The 16,899-nt window shown below is 66.3% G+C and overlaps 3 protein-coding genes across 4 annotated transcripts; 1 reads left to right on the top strand and 2 right to left on the bottom strand.

The window, feature by feature from the left end:
- Positions 1 to 85: 85 nt before the first annotated feature.
- Positions 86 to 10,087, bottom strand: CHLRE_07g331050v5 (uncharacterized protein). Of its 2 annotated transcripts, none has more exons than XM_043064187.1 (8): positions 9,376 to 10,087; positions 8,425 to 8,971; positions 6,692 to 8,218; positions 6,299 to 6,433; positions 5,912 to 6,055; positions 5,167 to 5,738; positions 4,469 to 4,940; positions 86 to 4,322 (listed from the first exon to the last, which is right to left on the bottom strand). In XM_043064187.1, the coding sequence occupies exons 2-8, from the start codon at positions 8,899 to 8,901 to the stop codon at positions 1,779 to 1,781; spliced, it is 5,871 nt and encodes a 1,956-aa protein (XP_042922754.1). In that variant the 5' UTR covers positions 8,902 to 8,971; positions 9,376 to 10,087; the 3' UTR covers positions 86 to 1,778. The 2 variants fall into 2 exon arrangements, with proteins under 2 accessions (XP_042922754.1, XP_042922755.1); XM_043064186.1 differs by having other exon boundaries at positions 8,425 to 8,968.
- Positions 10,088 to 10,301: 214 nt separating this feature from the next.
- CHLRE_07g331000v5 (uncharacterized protein) lies at positions 10,302 to 13,857 on the bottom strand. The gene is made up of 9 exons (XM_043064185.1): positions 13,603 to 13,857; positions 13,385 to 13,482; positions 13,010 to 13,167; positions 12,653 to 12,792; positions 12,389 to 12,470; positions 11,919 to 12,165; positions 11,577 to 11,690; positions 11,111 to 11,267; positions 10,302 to 10,885 (listed from the first exon to the last, which is right to left on the bottom strand). The coding sequence occupies exons 1-9, from the start codon at positions 13,656 to 13,658 to the stop codon at positions 10,804 to 10,806; spliced, it is 1,134 nt and encodes a 377-aa protein (XP_042922753.1). The 5' UTR covers positions 13,659 to 13,857; the 3' UTR covers positions 10,302 to 10,803.
- Positions 13,858 to 13,957: 100 nt separating this feature from the next.
- On the top strand, positions 13,958 to 16,893 carry CHLRE_07g330950v5 (uncharacterized protein). The gene is made up of 5 exons (XM_001690381.2): positions 13,958 to 14,395; positions 14,762 to 14,848; positions 15,291 to 15,356; positions 15,914 to 15,949; positions 16,172 to 16,893. Exons 1-5 carry the CDS (start codon positions 14,255 to 14,257, stop codon positions 16,274 to 16,276), a joined length of 435 nt encoding a protein of 144 aa, XP_001690433.1. The 5' UTR covers positions 13,958 to 14,254; the 3' UTR covers positions 16,277 to 16,893.
- The last annotated feature ends 6 nt before the right edge of the window (positions 16,894 to 16,899 follow it).

The following is a 16,899-nucleotide window of genomic DNA, read 5'->3' as shown; positions in this document are numbered from 1 at the left end:
TACTGTCTTTAACTCTTGAGGGCCTGAGAGCTCGCCTGTTGATGTTCCGACCATCAAGAACCCGGTATCTTCACCAACCGAAACCATGTTGTCGCTGTTACATGACTACAGGTATGCGCACACACAATCAAACTACACCGACACGCGCCGTCTCCCCACGTTCACAACTTACGCCAGCCTATTCAACACGCTACCAGGTCGCGAGTGCATCACCCCCACGGCGGTCAATAGCCATACTACCTAGTGCCTCCTATTACTAACTCCCACTTGCTTTGGCGCCTCCAGACAGCGCCTAGCGTTGGCGGAGCAGCCGCAGTGGCGCTGCGACACACCAACACAAAGGAGCCCACCCGCATGATTCGCTGACGTACACACTACACCGAGGCCGTACCGCATGCCTCACAAAATCCAAAACGACGACGTCCGCAACCGAGTTCGGCAAAAAGCTTCTTCTCTTCTGCCTGTGCCCCGCGGACGGCCGACCTCTTGCCATCCTTGCAGCTCTCATGTCTGCTTGCAATGTTCTGCGGCGCCCTGTGTTTTGCGGCGCCTAGCAGGCTACGATACACCGCGCCGTGTGCGCCCCCAACCGAGGGGCCCGCACATGCCAAAATAACGTTGTACGTGCTAAGAGAATGGAGAAATTAGCATTCGCATGATTAGTCATGTTCACCAACAAGTCAAGGAGTCACACAACGACACAACACGCACGACAACTGAGTTGGCGACCTGGCCCCGGTAGCCAATGCCGGGATGCTCTTCCAAAGCCTGCACTACCAGCGCATCCACCACCGCGTGTTGCGCAGAGAGAAAGGCCTCTGGGCTTGGGCCGTGCAGGCGGGCGGGAAATGCGCGCCCGTCGGCCCAGCAGAGCACTACAAGCAACATGACACACGCTGCCAAACCTCGTCTCAACCATCTGTACTCGCCTATGTACGCTGTAATACCACGGACACCAGTGAAAGTCTTGGTATGGCAGGCCGGGAAAAAGGGAAATTGGCTTTCTCCCGCCAAGTCATGAATTGGGGAGCCCCGCTAGGCAGCCCAGGCATTCTCCCACAGCGTCACCAAGAAGCATAAGAATTGGTGAGGAAGCAAGTCGCAGAGATGCGATTCGTCAACGACACAGATGCAGCCGGCCCTAGTGCGCCGCGCCGTACTCGTCACTAGCTACACAGGTTCGCATCCTACACAAAGACCATGTCACACCATGCCTAAGAGAGTAATGTCTGAGAGAAAAGTGATGGAGCCAGAAATAGCTGAAATGGCAGTGCTTTAGTGTCATGCACCTAAAGAAACCAGGGATACTGCATGACAAGGAATCAGAACCTACCCATCAATGCCACCAAGGCCATGCGTCCATGCATGTGCCGCTTGTCTCACAAGTCGTACTGATGATACGCGCTGCTTACGCGGAGGCAGCGAATCCCTGGACACAGCAACTGCTAGCACACGCCACCACCCGCGCTCGAGCTCGGGAGGCATCCTATCTTGACTGGGCGACCTATCAAACGCACTAAGCTGCTAACAACTTCGCTACTAGCGACTCTGGTTGGTTGGGCGCCAACCCAAACGATCACTAGAACCCATCCGTGGGCGCAGTGTAATGCCATCTTAGCGCCGCAGTGCAACCCAAACGATCACTAGAACCCATCCGTGGGCGCAGTGTAATGCCAGCTGAGCGCCGCAGCGCCCTCAACTTTCCATCGAGCGGTAGGTCTCCAGCCGACTCTCCCACATCAAGTGCTGAGCACCCGGCGCGCAGCCTGCGCACGCGGTCACTGCGCTGCCGCCAGTGCCTCGGCGCCCTTGTCGCGGGTGTCACCGCCGCCATCGCTGGGTCCAGGGGCTGGCACCGGTCCGGGGCCCGACACATCCATCGGCTCCGCAGCGCCAGCAGCCCCACTGCCACCACCACTGCCACCTAGCCCTCCCTCCGACCGCGCCAGGGGCCCGCCCTGCGGCTGCAGCTCCTGCGGCCGCGCCTCGGCGGCCTCCTGCTGCGGGGCCGGCAGCGGCAGCGGCGGCGCGGTGCCCGCCACCCGCACCCGCTTGCTGGGCGACAGCAGTGACAGCAGCTCCGAGGCACTGCAGGCACTCAGGTCGAGACCGTGCTGCGCCAGGCCTAGGCCCAGAGGGCCCAGCCCACCACCGCCGCTGCCGCCACGGCCGCCGCCAGCCGCCAAGTGCTCACCGCCCGTCAGGCTGCGCCGGCCGGCGCCAGCGTAGCCGGCGGCGCCGGCGGCGGCGACACCGCCGCCGCTGCTGCGCGCCGCCGCGGCCGCCGCCGCGGACAGCTCCGCCGCGAGGTCGAAGGCAGGGCGCGCCAGGTTGAGGCCGGCGGCGCCGCCGCCGCCGCCAAGATTGTGGTTGTGGCTGCTGCTGCCGACGTTCAGCTTGGGGAGGTTTGTGGAGCGGCTGCCGCTGCCATCGCCGTGCAGGGGCGACCCCTCCAGGCCGCTCATGCTGTGTGGCCGCGAGGGCGGCGGCGGGCCGCCAAAGTCAGGGCCGTGCTGCTGGTGCTGGTGCTGGCGGGCTGCCAGGAAGTGCCGCTGGCTGTGCGCGTGCTGCTGCAGGCTGCTGCTGTGGGGGTGCATGTGCATGTGGTGGTTGGGGTGGTGGACCCCGGGGCCTGCGTGCAGCGCGTGCTGCGCCTGCTGATCCTGGCGCAACAGGAATTGCTGCTGCTGAGCCTGCTGCTGCTGCAAGAATTGCGGCGGCAGCTGCATACGGCGCTGGGACTGCATGCGGCCAATGCCAAAGTTGGGCACGTCCGGGCGCACGCCGCCGATGCGCTCCTGCCATGCGTGTTGTTGCTGCTGCTGGTGCAGCTGCATCTCATGCCGCTGCAGCTGCTGCTCCTGACGCTCATGATGGGCCTGCTGCAACTGTTGAGCCTGCTGGTGCTGGTGCTGTTGCTGCAAGTGCATCTGGTCGCGCACCATCTGTAGCTGCTGCAGGGTGCCGCTGCGAAGGGAGCCGTCGTGCGACAGGCTTCGGGCCGCGCCACGATAGCCGCCGCCGCCGCCGCCGCCGCCGTGTTGCAGCAAGCCACTGAAAGCGTCTCCAACGCCGGCACCCACACCGCCGCCGCCGCCCAGCGCCGCCGTCAGCCGGCCACCGCTGGCGCGGTCCTCAAACAGGGGGCCGCCCCGCGCACCCCCGCTGCCCGCCAGCTCCGCAGCCTCCGCCAGCTCCTCCGCCGTCCTCAGCACGCCGCTGCCGCTGCCCATGCCGCTGCCCATGCCGCCGGTGGCCGCACCCATGCTGTGCATGCGGGTGAAGTCCATCAGACGGCCGGAGCCGCTGCCGAGCCGAGGACCGCTGGCGCCGCCGGCGCCGCCTGGCGGCGCAGCCGGCCCAGCACCGGCGTCTCCTGCCTCTGGGGCCATGCCGCTGTCGCTGAGCGGGGCGCCGTGGCCCAGGCGGCGGCGGTCGCCGGCGCCCGCCAGCGGCATGCGGTGGGGCAGGTCCGGGTCTGTGTCCATGGCGTCCTCGAGCTCGGGCGCGGGCTCGGCGGCATTCGCCGCCTTGCGCTCCGCACCTGCTGCGATTGACGCAGCCGCGCCCTGGCCGCCTTGGCCCTGAGGCCCGTCGTCATGCTGCTGAGCCTGAGGCTGCGGCCGAGGCTGAGGCTGCGCCTGAGGCTGGGCCTGCGGCTGAGGCTGAGCCTGAGGCTGCGACCGAGGCTGGCGAGGGAGCTGCTCGGCCTCGTCGCGCACTCCGCCGCCCGTGCCGCCGCGGGGGGGCATGCGGCCGACAGCACCGCCAACGCCAACGCCGCCGGCACCGCGGCTCAACAGCGCGAGCGCCATCTGCAGGGCCGCCAGACTGTTGCTCGACAGCTCGTTGTTGCCGCCGCCACCAGCGCCGCCGCCGCTGCCGCCACCGCCAACAGCCACGCCCAGCTTCCTGGACAGATCCAACAGCTGCTGCTCCAGCAGCGCAGCAGGGGCGCCGCCTCCGGCGCCTGTGCCGACGCCCACACCAGCGTTAAGGGGCAAAGGCGGCGGCAGCAGCACGCCACTGCTGCCTGGGCGGGACGAGTCCGCGGGCGCGGCGTCCAGGCGGGGAGGCGGCGCCAGCACCTGCAGGGGCGGCGGCGGCAGCAGAGCGCTGTCCGCAGTGGCGGCGGCGGTGTTGCTGCCGCCGTCAGAGCCGCCGTTGCCGCCGCCGTCACTGCGCTGCTGCGGCTCCGGCTTCAATGTGGCAGGGGCGCCAGCGATGGCGGCGTTCTGCGCAAGCCGCGGCGACTGCTGCTGGCCCTGGCCGGAGCTGGGGCGGAGCGCCGGCATCTGCAGGTTGTGAAGCGGCCCGAGCGCCTGTGGTGAGCAAAGCAAGCACAATAGGGGACGGGATGTCAGGAGGTTGCAGTACTCGTTGCTTGCTTGCAGGTAAGGAGAACTACCCAGCAGCATGACGGCTGACCACCGCCTCGCTCCCCGCATCCGCCCAGGCCGGCCCCCACCTGCAGCAGCTGCAGGTGCGGCGCGGAGTGGTGCGCCGACAGCGGCCGCGGCGGCAGACCCGCCATGGCTTGCAGCCCCGCCGCCGGGCTGAGCGAGCCGCTTGCGCCGCCGAAACCTCCACCTCCACTAACGCCGCCGCCACTCCCGCCGAACTGCATAATCATGCCCGACTGAGACACCGAGCCGCCCGGGCCGCGCGGCGGCAGCGACAGCCCCAGCGCCGCTGCCGCGGCGGCGCCGCCGGCCGAAAAGCCGCCGCCGGCCGTGTGGTGGTGGGGCAGGGTCAGCTGCAGCTGTTGCAGCTGTTGCGAGCGGTGCATGCTATTGCCGCTTCCGGTGGGGGCCGCGGGCGGCGGGTTGAAGCCGGTGGAGGCGCGGCGCGGGGGGCTGGCGTTGGGCGGGGACTCGGGTATGGGGCTGGGCCGCTGCACGTAGCCGCTCATGGACGCACGCAGCTCGGGAGGCAGGTCCCTGCGGCACCAGGCAACGCATTAGCAGCGGAAACAGCGGTCAGCAGTGCAGGGGGCAGGAGGCAGGGCAGGAGGCACGCGGCGCAACAGGGTCATGAACGCATGGCGCAACAGGCACGCCGTGCCGAGTATGCGCAGCGCTGGTGAATGACGCAAGTGCCGGCCCAACTCCGCCCCTGTTACAACCACTCAATCCCCTCCCCCCCCACACACACAACCGCACCCACCTGTCCATGACCACCACGCGGCGCTCGACCTTGCTCAGGTTGTAGCGGCCCGTGTCGCTCTTGCGCTTCAGCGAGCCGCTGCTGCCCGCGCCGCCGCCACGCCCCATGCCGCCGCCCTGCAGCCCGAGCAGACCACCGCCGCCCGACGGCGGCAGCGGCGACGGCAGCAGCAGCGGCAGCTGACCAATCGATGGCGGCGGCAGCTGCGAGGCCGAGGCGAAGCCGCCCGGCAGCCTGCCGCCGCCGGCACTGCCGGGGTCGGGCCCCAAGGCGCTGTCCGCTCCGCCACTGCCGTCCTCACTGGTGCGCGACAGGCCGCCGCCGCCGCCGTGGCCGTGGCCGTAGCCGCCCAACAGCAGCTCCGCCCGCAGACCCTGCTGGTGCGGGTGCTGGTGGTGTTGGTGGGGGAGGCCGTGGCCGGCTGCTCCGGCCAGCGCTGGCGGCAGTGCGCCCAGACCCAGACCCAGGTCCAGGCTGAGCCCCATGGTGGCCTCGGGCAGGGAGGCGCAGCGGTCCAGGTCGGGTCGCTGCGGCGCCAGGCCCTGGTTGGCGGCGGCCGCCGCAGCAGGCGACTGCAAAGGACGGGAATGAGGGGGATGCGCAGCACACGTCAGCCGGGTGCGCCAGGGCGGGGTGGGATGGGGTGAGGGGTTGGGCAGGCACGCGAGAGGCGCATGCCTGGTGAGTGCGCGCGCTGCACGGAGCACGTGGCGGCACGCAGGCCGGGCGCGCGCCGCGCCCCCACCTGCAGGTGGATGCGGATGTGTCGTGCGTCCAGGCGCGTCCAGTTGAAAATCTGCCAGTTGAGGTACTGCTGCTGGAAGCGCATCACGTTGGTCATGCAGTACATAGTGGACAGGCCCTGCCGCGGCACCGACTTGATCGTCACCTGCGCAGTACACGAACAGCAAGACGTATGCCGCAACACAATCAGCCGGCCGCACACACGCGGGCGGGTCAGACAATGCCTGTCCACATCACGGCTCTCACGCCGGCTGGCCTCAGGGTGCGGCCGTTGATGGCTCGTCACGTGCCGTACGCAGCTTATCAGCCGATAGACACCCACCAACCCCAAACCCACAGCACCGCCCCCGCCCCCGCCTGGGCCCCCCTATCGCCTGCTGCCGCTCACCCGGTAGGTCTCCGCCGCCAGCACTCCGTCCGCCTCCACCTGCAGCTCGCAGTCCAGCGGCAGGGCCGTAACCTCGAACTCTTCCTCAACAAAGGTGGTGGGCAGGTACACCACCTTGTTGGGCTTGATGAACACCTGGAGATAGAGGGGTGGGGAGGCGGGAGGGAGGGAGGGAGGAGCAGGAAATGGTGAGGGCAGAGGAGGGAGGGGATGGGGCGACAGGCCAGATGGGAGTGAGCTCGGGCGGAAGGAGGCGGGCGAAGGGACAGCAGGAGCGGTAAACGATCGTGAGCTGGTCAGGGCAGGGGGCACGCTTTGCAATGCCATTGACGCTGCTGCAAATGTTCACAACAATCTGCAGCAGGCGTGCAAGCGACCGGAACACGGGCTCACTTTGCTCTTGTGGCGGCGGTTCCTGAAGGCGTTGGAGGACAGGTACGACGCCGAGCTCGGCCCCTGCTGCTGGGCATTACCACCTCCACCATCTTGCCCAGCAACAGCAGCAGCAGCAGCACCGCCGCCGCCGCCGCCGCGGCCCGCCGCCGCGCCCGGCAGCGGCATCAACATCGCCATCAGGTCTGCACGCAACGGACCCGCACCACCAGCAGCACCAGCACCGCCAGCCAGCGCCAGCGCCCCATCCTCACTGAGTGACAGCAGTGCCGCGCGGTGCTCCTCGGAGACTATGCCAGCGGACAGGGCCGCCGACACGGCGGCACCGGCGGGACCGGGGAAGCTGCGAGAGGCGCCCAGGCCAAGGGGTGGCAGGCCGAAGGCGGCTGCGCCGGCCGCGGCCGCGGACGGCGAGATGGCGGTGGAGGAGGAGGCGGCGGCGGCGGCGGCGCTGGTCGCGGCGGCGGCGGCGGCCGCGTGTAGCTGCGCCTGCAGCTGCTGCAGCGCGGCCAGCTGTGACGGCGGCAGCTGCTGCAGCGCCAGTGGCAGGGAGGAGGCCTCAGTCACCGCCGACGGCGGCGGCGGCGCGGGCAGAGCCAGCGCCGACGGCGGGCCGGGCGTGAGCGTGGACGGCGTCGGGGCCTTGCGCGGGGTGCTGCTGGTGCTGCCCGGGTGCGACAGCCGCGGCGGGCCGGCACCGTGCTCGGCCGCCGCGCCGGCGGCACCCGAGCTGGCGCCGGCCGCCCTGTCCCGCGGCCCGGAGGCGTCCTGCCCTGATGCCGCCAGCTCACACGCCGCCAGAAGGGCCTCCAGGCCGGAGTGGGAGTGCGAGTGGGAGCCGCTGCCGCCGCCGCCGCCCGCGCCGCCGCCGCCACTGCCGCTACTCGGTGACGATGACTGCTGGCCAGCCGATACCTCCGCCTCGCCATCGGCGCTGCCGCGGCGGCGCTGGCTCGTTGCGGCGGTGCGGCCGCTGGCGGCGGCGTTGGACGCGCCGCCGATGGCGCCGCCGGTGTCGCCGCCTGCCATGTCGACATCGACCGTGCCGGCGCTGTTGCCGGCGGCGCCTTCGCCGCCGCAGGGTCTGTCAACGGGCTGGGGCGAGGTGCCGGAGCCCCCGGAGGAGGGCTGCGCCGTGCCGCCACGCGGTTGTGGTGACGGCAGCGGGTGCTGCTGGTGCAATGCGTGGCTGGGCGTGGGAAGCTGCGAGCTCAGCTGCGGGGCATCGTGTGAAGCCGAAGCCTGGGCGGCAGCCACTGCGACAGCGGACGGCGCGGCGGGGGCGGAGGCGGCCGCCGCTGCCGCCGTGCTGGCTGCGGCTGCGCTGCCGGCGCCAAAGGCTATGGATGCGGCTTCTGCTGCGCTTGCGAAGGAGCTGGGCGGCACCTGCAGCTCAAGCGCCGGCCGCTTGGGCCGGCCGCCGCCGGGCGAGCTGCGCTGCTCCTTGAGCGGCTGGAGCTGCTGTTGTTGCTCGCCTTCGGTGGCGGTGGTGTTGGTGGTGTGCGCGGAGGCGGTTTTTGATGGCGCCTGCACGTGGTACCGTAACGTTCAGGTCAGCGCAGCAGTGTGGGAGCTCGTGGGGCCGTACCGTTTAAACTCCAAACGGTAGAGGAAAACCACAGTACTACACCCGTTGCAACACGGTACACAGCGCACACAGGAGCTCCCGCGTGTGATTCAGCGACATCACTATCGGCACCCCGGCCTTACGACCTATGTGAATGTTCACTTGCCTGCTGCGCCGCAAGGTCTAGGTCAGCAGAGGCCTGTGCCGCCAGCGCCGTCCCCAGCCGCTCCTCCGCCACCGCACACAGGTCGACCGCCCAGTGAATGACGGGCTCGTAGGCGTGCTTGCCGCCGCCCCGGCCATTGTAAGCAGCCGCGTTGCGGAGCAGCTGGTGCAGATCGGCCCGGAATTGCGAAACGGAGGCGTAGCCATGAGATGCCGCCCGCTCCTGCATGCCGCCGAGAGTGACGTCGGCGTCAGCCGACACGTAGTCGCGATAGTCGTGGACGATGACAGGCGATGGCGTCGCTCGGAAGAACTCAGCGTGCGGCGCGTGGTCCAGGAGGTGCTGGACGATGTCGCGAAGCATGTTGTTCAGCGGCGCGCTGGAGCCCGGGAGCTCTGGACCGGAGTCCCGGAGCGCGCTCACGTTTTGTCCACTGGGACCGGGTCGCTCCGATGGAGCTGGGCTGTCGCAGCGCATTGGCTCCATCAACCAAGCGTCCCGACGACGCCGGGCGAGAAAGGCGAACCCGCTGCTGCCGCGGCTGCTGCTGCGACCGAAGGGCAAACAGGCACACAATTCGGTCAGCAGCGGTTTCGGGAGCGACTCCGCGGCCCTGTATGCATACGCTAGAGCCGCTGGCGCTGCGTATGCCTCTGCAAGGTGGGTCCTGACAAACTCGATGCGAGGTAGCGTAGGCTACTGCCCGTAGCCTACACCACTCCGACTGACCCAAGCCCAATTCCAATTGACATCTAGCCGATGTTTCAAAAGGCGTAGACGCGACCAGAGGAGCTTCTTTTCAATGCCCCTCGACCTCCAGCCCCCCTTCGGCCCCGCCACGCCGAATTATTATCGCTGACATGCTGGGTGCAGCTGCATTTCGCTTCGACTATTGAGGTAGCTAAACCTGAAGCGCAGAGCCCGCGCCGAGAGACTGGCTTACCCCTCTACCTGAATGCACGTTCGGTCTCTTGCTGCCTTTGTCGCTGCAGCTCCACTTAAGTCTGTCGCTTGGATATATGATAAACAGTGATAACCTACCGCGGGTGGTCGTTTGCAAGGAGTGCTAGCAGCAACCGGAAGGGCCTAACGCGTCTGTGTTTGTCAATGGACTACAATACATTTGAAGTTTGCGGCGCGCTATGACAGTAATTTCACAAACGGAGCTAGAACGCAAAGGTTAATGATTGAGGTGGCCTCTCTCGGTCGTCGGTTGGTTGGTCAAACTCTCCACGCCCGCGAGTTCTCGGCGCGTCCCTGTGACACCATGCCTACGTCAGGCGCATTCGTGTAATGCAACACGCACAGGCACACAACACCAGCTGGGCAACCTGTAGGTGGGCGCACGGGCGGGCTGTCTTGGCCTGACGAGCGCACCTTGCGCCACAAAATGGTCAAATGAGAAGACGTTTGAAATGTTTATATTTGTAGGCCGTACCTGGCCACGCGGCGAAAACTGGACACCTGGGCGGCAACGGGACTGCCGCACTGCCGCCGTGTTGGCTGAGAAGAAGCGTTGTCTGCAGCGGTGGGTGCGCAAAGCATTGACATGCTGATGCACTGTTGGACCAAGACCCGCAGCCGGCAAGCCGCAGGTTCGAAGCGGCCATGTCGTTGTCATCCGTTTCGACTGGGTTATCCGCCGCGAGAACAGGCGATGCTATAGTTGCCCAACCGAAACGTCACTTAAAAGGTTCGTGCTCGCATTGTTCGCCTTCCTGACTTCGCCGGTTGGGCTGTGTGGCTCCTACCGCCGGTGGGCGGGCGCGTGCAAGCGGCGCTGCGCGGCGGTGTGACCTCCGTCGTCCCCACACGACGCCGGTGGGAATGCCTGGCCGCAGCGTAGGTGTGCTATGGGCTATCACACAACCCACAGTCAAGCGCCAGGTTTACAGAAGGAGCGTGCCTTCCCCGGCTCCTACCGGTTCCTCGGCCCCTGGCCAAGCCCCTGGCCTGCGTTTCCAATGTTTCAGTGGACTGGTCGCGCAAGTCCTGGCAAGTGCGCCTGCTCTTGGGCTGGGTCCGTAATCCGTATACCACAAGGTCCACACACCAAACAAGACAAACGCGCCGCCCGCCCCAGCACGTGAGCAAGTGCTAGCAAATCATCAAGTAGCCGCAACCCGCCAACCCCACCACATTAGCATCACTGCCATCTCATCAGTACCTGCCGTTTCACATCCTGCCTCGCCCTCAACAAGACAACACAACAGCACTCAGCGAGCCTCGCCTCAGTCACGACATCATCATCCTGCTTTCTGGCGTCCCCTTGCAGTCCCTATGCCTGACTGCCCCATGCACTACATGCCACCTTACCCGTCTAGCGCCCCTTCGTGCCGTCAACGCTGCCCTTCGCTGCCACCGCCACAGCCAGCGCTCTTAACCAAACATATTGTCCCAGTCGGGACCGCGGCCGGGCGGCGGGCGGCCGATGTCGTTGAATCCCTCGCCTCGCACGGCCCTGTCGTGTGGAAGAGGATCAACATAGCCAGACATCCGTGCTCAGTGCCCCGGAGGCGCGCACCAAGCTAGGAGAAGCTGCACAGTGTCCACCCTTTCCCCAGACAATGCACTGTCCTGACACAGACGCACACACCTGCACACGCTGCAACCGTGCGCGCCGTACCGTACATCGCATGCCCACAGGTTCAGCACGCACACGCCCCGTCCCCGCGCCGCGCCTCACCTGCCCTCCCGCGTGAAGTCGTCTGGGTGCCAGCCCTGCAGCCCCTCGGGAGCAATGGGGTCCCAGCGCATGCCCGGCACGCCCGAGCCTGGACCCATGCCCGGACCCCCGCCGGGCCCCATGCCGGGGCCGCCCATGCGCGGGTGGCGCAGCCGGTCTGCAGGAGGGATGGCGCAGCGGCAGACATGGAGTGGCGTTCAGCTGGCGGCGTGGCCCAGGAGCCCGGTCGAAACACGCATCACAGCTCCTTGTGACTGTCTGCTGTGTCCACAGATTCCTTAGGACCCTAAGGATGACCCCAAAGTGCTGGCCAAACAGGGCATGTTAGTGCCAGATTGTGCCATCTCTACCTACGGTATAGGACATATTTCAGGTCCAACCGCGACGCATTGTCCATTTGCCGGGAACCTAGGACTGTGGAAAAGCGCGTCCGTGCCGGTGCGCGTCATGCGGGCCCTCAACCCACCTGCGAAGATGGGGTTGTCGGGTCCTACCAGCATGCCGCCGCCGCCCGCGAAGCCGCCGCCGCCGCCCGGCAGCATGAGGCCGCCACCCATGCCCGGCGGCCTGGGCACACCGCCTGCAAGCAGCAGCAGCCGCGTGGCCAAGCCACCAACCACATATGGAACGCCAGTGACGTAGATTGCGGCCATACATTCATACGCAACCGCGCATCCGCGCACGTGTGACGAACCCCACGCGACGAACCCCTCAGCCACACACCGAGCCGCCGGCTCACATGCCCACGACTCCATGCGCGCAGCCCCAGCCCCACACCAGAGCCCGTGCCTCCACTCACGCCACCTACCTGGAACCCAGTCTTCTTCTGCGCCAACGCCGTAGCCCGGCGGCCCTCGTGCAGGCCCGCGGGGAGCCCCGCGGTAGCGGTCGTCTCTCAGCGGGTCGTGGTCGGGGTCGGGGCCCTCCTCCCGGCCCCGCTGCGGCTGCTGCTGCTGGCCCTGTGACGTCGTGCTTGCGGCGGGCGTCGCCGCGGCTGTCTTGCCAGCGGTGGAGACCCCAGCGGCCTTGGCGCCGGACCTGGAGGCGGCGGGCACCTGTGTACAGTGCGGCGAGGCGCGGTGCGGTGTGATGCCGTGCGGTGCAGTGCAGTGCAGACGGGATGGGCGGGCCTAATGACAGACATGAACCGCGCCTCCGCGGCCCAGCAACGCCTGACCGTACCCGTCGGACGCAGTATCTGGCGGCGGTCGCACCCGTGCGTTGCGCTTCCAGTGGGCCCCGCCCCACCGCGCCTCGCACGCCGCCCCGCCCACTCACCTCCAGCGCCTCCTCCAGCGCCCCCGTGACGCGGCCGATCAACTCCTCCATCTTGTCGTACGTGCCGCCCGAGGACACATAGCTGCCCGGATCGAGGTTCGGTGGCAGCGACACAGCAAGACAGGGGATCAAAAGCCTTAAGCAACACGTGGGCCACTAAAATTGTACTATCGGTGTCGAACCTCGCCCACTGCGTGCACGGGCAACGCCATAGCTATGCGCAGGTACCATCCCACACGGCCACACACCCGCCCATGCGCTCACCGGGCGACGGGAAGTTCCAGGGTGACTGGCGGGCGGCCCGTTGCGGCGTCCGCCAGGCTCGCCAGCAGCACGCCGGGCGTGTCGTCCGCCGCGGAGTGCAGGTTCAGGCACTTGACCAGCAGCAGCGGGGCCGGCGAGCCCTGCAGGGGGTTGGCCAGAGGCAAAGGTAGAGTCGCCAAGTCACGCCCGGGTCCGACTGTAGACAGATGAGTCATGCTGTCGCGCACACTGCTGCTGCCCACGATCTGCATTGCAGGTAACGCAGCGCACAGGCCCCGTGCGCGACCTTCGCACCCGTCCCTCCCCACAGTCTGCACAGAACGCATGTCGCTGCTCAGTGTAGCAGCCGGCACCTGCCTTGTTATCCTGCCGATCCATGCCCGCCGACTCAGGCACATACAGGAAGCCGTAGGTCGCCGGCTCCGCCACGCCCGCGCCGCCCGGCTCCGCCTGCCCCTGGTTCCAGCCCTGCAGGCCGCACTCTTCTGCCGGCAGCGCGGCAGCGCCGGCAGCCACTGCGCATCGGGTGAGAAGCAGAAGCAGCAGACCGCAAGTGTCCGTCATTGCATGGATGTGCAAAGATAGAGTCGCCAGGCCCCAACAGCTGGCGGATAGACTCTCCACCAGTCAGGCCACCCCTGAACCCGCAGCAACGCACGCCAACATATAGCGTATACCGTACACACACACACACACACACACAAACAGGGCATCGGCCGCTCGGCGACTCACCGGCCTCATCCACCGCGGAGTCGCCAACCTTGCGCAGTGAGAAGCCGTTCACACTGACGACGGCGTGCACGGCGAAGGCCAACCGATCGGCGGCAGACCTGCGGGCAAGAAGGTGGAGCCACAGCAAAAGCGGTCAAAGCGGTTGGCGGCAGGCGGTTTATCTATGCACCTTGGCGCTTGCCGGCACGCCAGGGTGTGCGCTAAGTTGCCATCATTACCTGAATTCCGGCCGAGAGGCGCGGATAACCGCGGTGACCGCCTGCGGGGTGGCCATGCTTGAAGACCCAAAGCAGGCCGCAGCGCAGGCCCTGTGGGGCCTCTGGGGCCCGCAACCTACTCTTGGAAGACTCTTAACTGTAGCGCAGGTGATGGTGGGCTTTAGAGATGGTTTTGTAGTGGACGGAAAGGTGTTGCACGAGATTCGGCCTTCACGCGAGCGCGTCCAGGCACGTAGTGGCGTCAGTTTGTTTCCGTCTTATCGAGCCAGGGTATTTAAGGTTCTGCTTCTGTAGCGAGCGCACCCCGCGAATTGTCGTCGAGCCTCTCGCGATGGAATTCTGTGCGCTCAATCCTCGCGGGTCGCTGCCAGGCAATCCTACTTGCGAAACCAAAGCTGAAGCAATAACTCGCACACAGCTGCAACATTCTGCGCTTGCTTCCCTTGAGTTCCAGGCTGTCGCTCCTGCCCTCAACGCTTGTCCAAACTTTCCCCAACACCGTTTCAAGTACACATCTCTCGTCAATGCTATAGCTTGGGCGTCTCACTAGCCTATGAACTGTACCTGCGCAGCGAGCAATCTGAAAATGCTTTAGGTGCTGACTATCGACGTCTCCCGCTGCGGACCGGGCCCGCTGGGCTGAGCTAGAAAGATGATTAAGTTCCTCCTAATGGTGAACAAGCAGGGTCAGACCCGACTGGCTAAGTACTTCGCTGAGTTCCTCTCCACCGACGAGCGGAGAGCGCTGGAGGGAGAGGTGGTGCGCAAGTGCCTATCACGCACAGACAAGCAGGTGAGTGAGGGGGGACCTGCTTGCAAGACGGAGGTAGGGTTGGGGTGTGATGCGGGGCACAGGCGCGTGGTTTCCACTGCAAGGGAAGCTGCGCTGGCACGCGCTGTCGCACGCGTGCGTGCTGAATGGTCCAGGCGCGACTTATGGGATGCTGGCGCGCCCTCTAGTCCCAACATTGGGCTCACCGTTTGTCCTTGAGAAGGTGTGGGGGACGTCAGCCATCGACACCTGGCCTACGTTTCATTCCACTTGCCGTTTGCTCCTATGCCTTGTCCCACGCGGATGCCCAATCCTTCCCAGTACTCCTCATGCCCCCACCCCACCTGTGCGTCTCACGCTCACCCCGCCCCACCCACCCCTCCGCAGTGCTCCTTCTACGAGCATCGGCAGTACAAGATCGTGTATCGGAGATACGCCTCGCTGTTCTTCATGGTCGGGGTGGACGATGACGAGGTGGGGGAGGCAGGCGTGTATGTGTGTATGCGCTCTGCGACGGGCATCAGGCGAGAGCCGAGGCCGGAGGCGTTAGAGCGTGGGCTGCGGCGAGCAGGGAGCGGGAGGGACATTCACAGGGTGTTTATAGGGCCGGCCTGGGCCTGGTTCACACCCAGCAATCATCCGAGGTGTCGCCCGGGGCTCCGGGTCCTCCAGGAGCAGGATTGGGCCGGTGATGGCAGCAGGGCATCCCGTGGGTGTGAAGGCCGTTGGAAGGCGCCGGACGTAACGTGTCGTGGCGTGGAGGCGTGGAGCAGTGCAAAGGACGAGGCGCCGGTCGCGGGGCGACTCACGAGCCCACCTGACTCTCGCTGCCGCCCGACAGCCCTGTCACTTCTTCTTATCCCGCTCCTGCCATACCCCATGCCCCATGCCCCATGCTCCATTCCCCCTCTCACAGAACGAGTTGGCCACGCTGGAGTTCATCCACTGCTTTGTGGAGGTGCTGGACAAGCACTTCGGCCAGGTGGGCGGCAGGCGGCGGGGTGGCCGGGTGCAGGGGGATGGAGCGTAGGGATGGCGAGATGCAGGGGTGGCGGATGGGAAGGGGCCGACTCCGCAAGCAGTCGGCGGCAGTGCGGCTGCTACAGGAACACCTGGGCTGCTTGGGCTGAGGGCAACGAGAACCACACCCAAAGTGCGCTGACTCGCTGAGGGGATGGGCTGAGGGGTGTAGGCGGCCATGCAAGACGGCAGTGGGATTGGGGGACAACAGGGGTTGGGAACAGCAGGGGTGAGTTCTCAAAAGGATGGGCACTTTGTTGTTTGTGTGGGCCAGGGAAGCAGGAGTGTGCAGGGAAGGGCACATCGGCAGGCCCTGTTACGGTTTCTCGGCCATTGCTGTCGGCTGCGCCTTGCCGCTCGTTTGTCGCCTTGCTGCGGCACCGGTGGCTTTGCCGACGACCTCCGGTGCACGCGCCCGCATGGTCCAGCCCCATGGGTCCCCTCCCCCTCGTCACTTGAGCTGCTCAGTGCTCACACGCACAAGTCCCCATCACCCACCGCATCACCTTGTGCCTGCAGGTGTGCGAGCTGGACATCATGAACGAGCCCGAGATGGTGGGTGGCGGCCTGGCGGGGACGGGGCAGAGGCGGTACGGCGGCACCCTGCCTTCGAGGGCGGAGTCGTTCGCATGCACGGAACGCGCCGTACCTTATCCTGCACATTGCTCATCCAACTGCGCGCCACCGTGTGTGTGTGTGTGTGTGTCTCCCCGAACCACTCCCTCCCTCCACTCCCTCCACTCCCTCAATTACACACCCTCTCCTGGTGCCCTACAGGTCCACTACATCCTGGACGAGATGCTGCTGTGCGGCCAGATCGTGGACACCAACAAGACCAACATCCTGGAGCCCGTGCAGCTGCTGGAGCAGGTGCAGACATAGAGGCGGCGGAGGCGGAGAAGGCGGCGGAGGAGGAGGGCGGGGAAGGGGAGGGGAGAGGGGCGCGGGGGGGAGGGGGCTGTGGGCGACGTGGTTCGTGGGTGATGGATCTGGGGGCGGGATTGCTTCACAAGGAAGGTGGGCTCTGTGCGGCTCAAAGTCTTGATGGCGGGTGTGTGCCGCGGCCATCATGGCATTCGGCAGTTGCCACGGCGTGGCCCCAGATGTCCATACTGGCAATACGGGTGGGCGGAGAGCGCTTTTGAGACAGTCGCGAACCCCAACCGGGTGAGCTGAATGCTGTCGGTGTTGGTGGACTTGCACGCATGGGTGATTAGCACGTATCCGGCGCACGGAGATATTGGTCGTGCGTGAGGGGGTGAGGACTCGGTTCCGGCAGGTTCCGGTGCCCGGGTCCAGCACATATTGACGTGCCAGGAGAGGAGGGCGGACTAACGCGGAGTTGCCTCTTGAGGCACCGTGAACTTGCGGCAGTGAAAGTGGCAGTAACAGCACAAAACATCAGAGTCTACTATCTCACACATGCTGGGTAATACAAGTCTTGCTCCACTTGCAATGAAGTCTTAGCTTCTGTGGACAGCAAATTGGCAACGAAATGGCACCTG

The sequence above is a fragment of the Chlamydomonas reinhardtii genome, chromosome 7, assembly GCF_000002595.2.
Source record: "Chlamydomonas reinhardtii strain CC-503 cw92 mt+ chromosome 7, whole genome shotgun sequence".
In the NCBI taxonomy this organism is placed as follows: domain Eukaryota; kingdom Viridiplantae; phylum Chlorophyta; class Chlorophyceae; order Chlamydomonadales; family Chlamydomonadaceae; genus Chlamydomonas; species Chlamydomonas reinhardtii.
The sequence above is the reverse complement of the archived record's forward strand: the minus strand, read 5'-3'. Positions and strand labels throughout refer to the sequence as shown.

What these genes read in the sequence shown, in the direction of transcription:
- CHLRE_07g331000v5 (XM_043064185.1), bottom strand. Translation starts at nt 13,658, where the DNA reads ATGGCCACCCCGCAGGCGGTCACCGCGGTTATCCGCGCCTCTCGGCCG. An exon ending in CGCTGGAGGAGGCGCTGGAG is followed by an intron (nt 12,166 to 12,388) that starts GTGAGTGGGCGG and finishes CACTGTACACAG; the next exon opens with GTGCCCGCCGCCTCCAGGTC. An exon ending in GACTTCACGCGGGAGGGCAG is followed by an intron (nt 10,886 to 11,110) that starts GTGAGGCGCGGC and finishes TCCACACGACAG; the next exon opens with GGCCGTGCGAGGCGAGGGAT.
- CHLRE_07g330950v5 (XM_001690381.2), top strand. Translation starts at nt 14,255, where the DNA reads ATGATTAAGTTCCTCCTAATGGTGAACAAGCAGGGTCAGACCCGACTG. An exon ending in TCGGGGTGGACGATGACGAG is followed by an intron (nt 14,849 to 15,290) that starts GTGGGGGAGGCA and finishes CCCCTCTCACAG; the next exon opens with AACGAGTTGGCCACGCTGGA. An exon ending in TCATGAACGAGCCCGAGATG is followed by an intron (nt 15,950 to 16,171) that starts GTGGGTGGCGGC and finishes GGTGCCCTACAG; the next exon opens with GTCCACTACATCCTGGACGA.
- CHLRE_07g331050v5 (XM_043064187.1), bottom strand. Translation starts at nt 8,901, where the DNA reads ATGCGCTGCGACAGCCCAGCTCCATCGGAGCGACCCGGTCCCAGTGGA. An exon ending in TGGCGGCGGAGACCTACCGG is followed by an intron (nt 6,056 to 6,298) that starts GTGAGCGGCAGC and finishes TGTACTGCGCAG; the next exon opens with GTGACGATCAAGTCGGTGCC. An exon ending in CGCGTGGTGGTCATGGACAG is followed by an intron (nt 4,941 to 5,166) that starts GTGGGTGCGGTT and finishes CTGGTGCCGCAG; the next exon opens with GGACCTGCCTCCCGAGCTGC.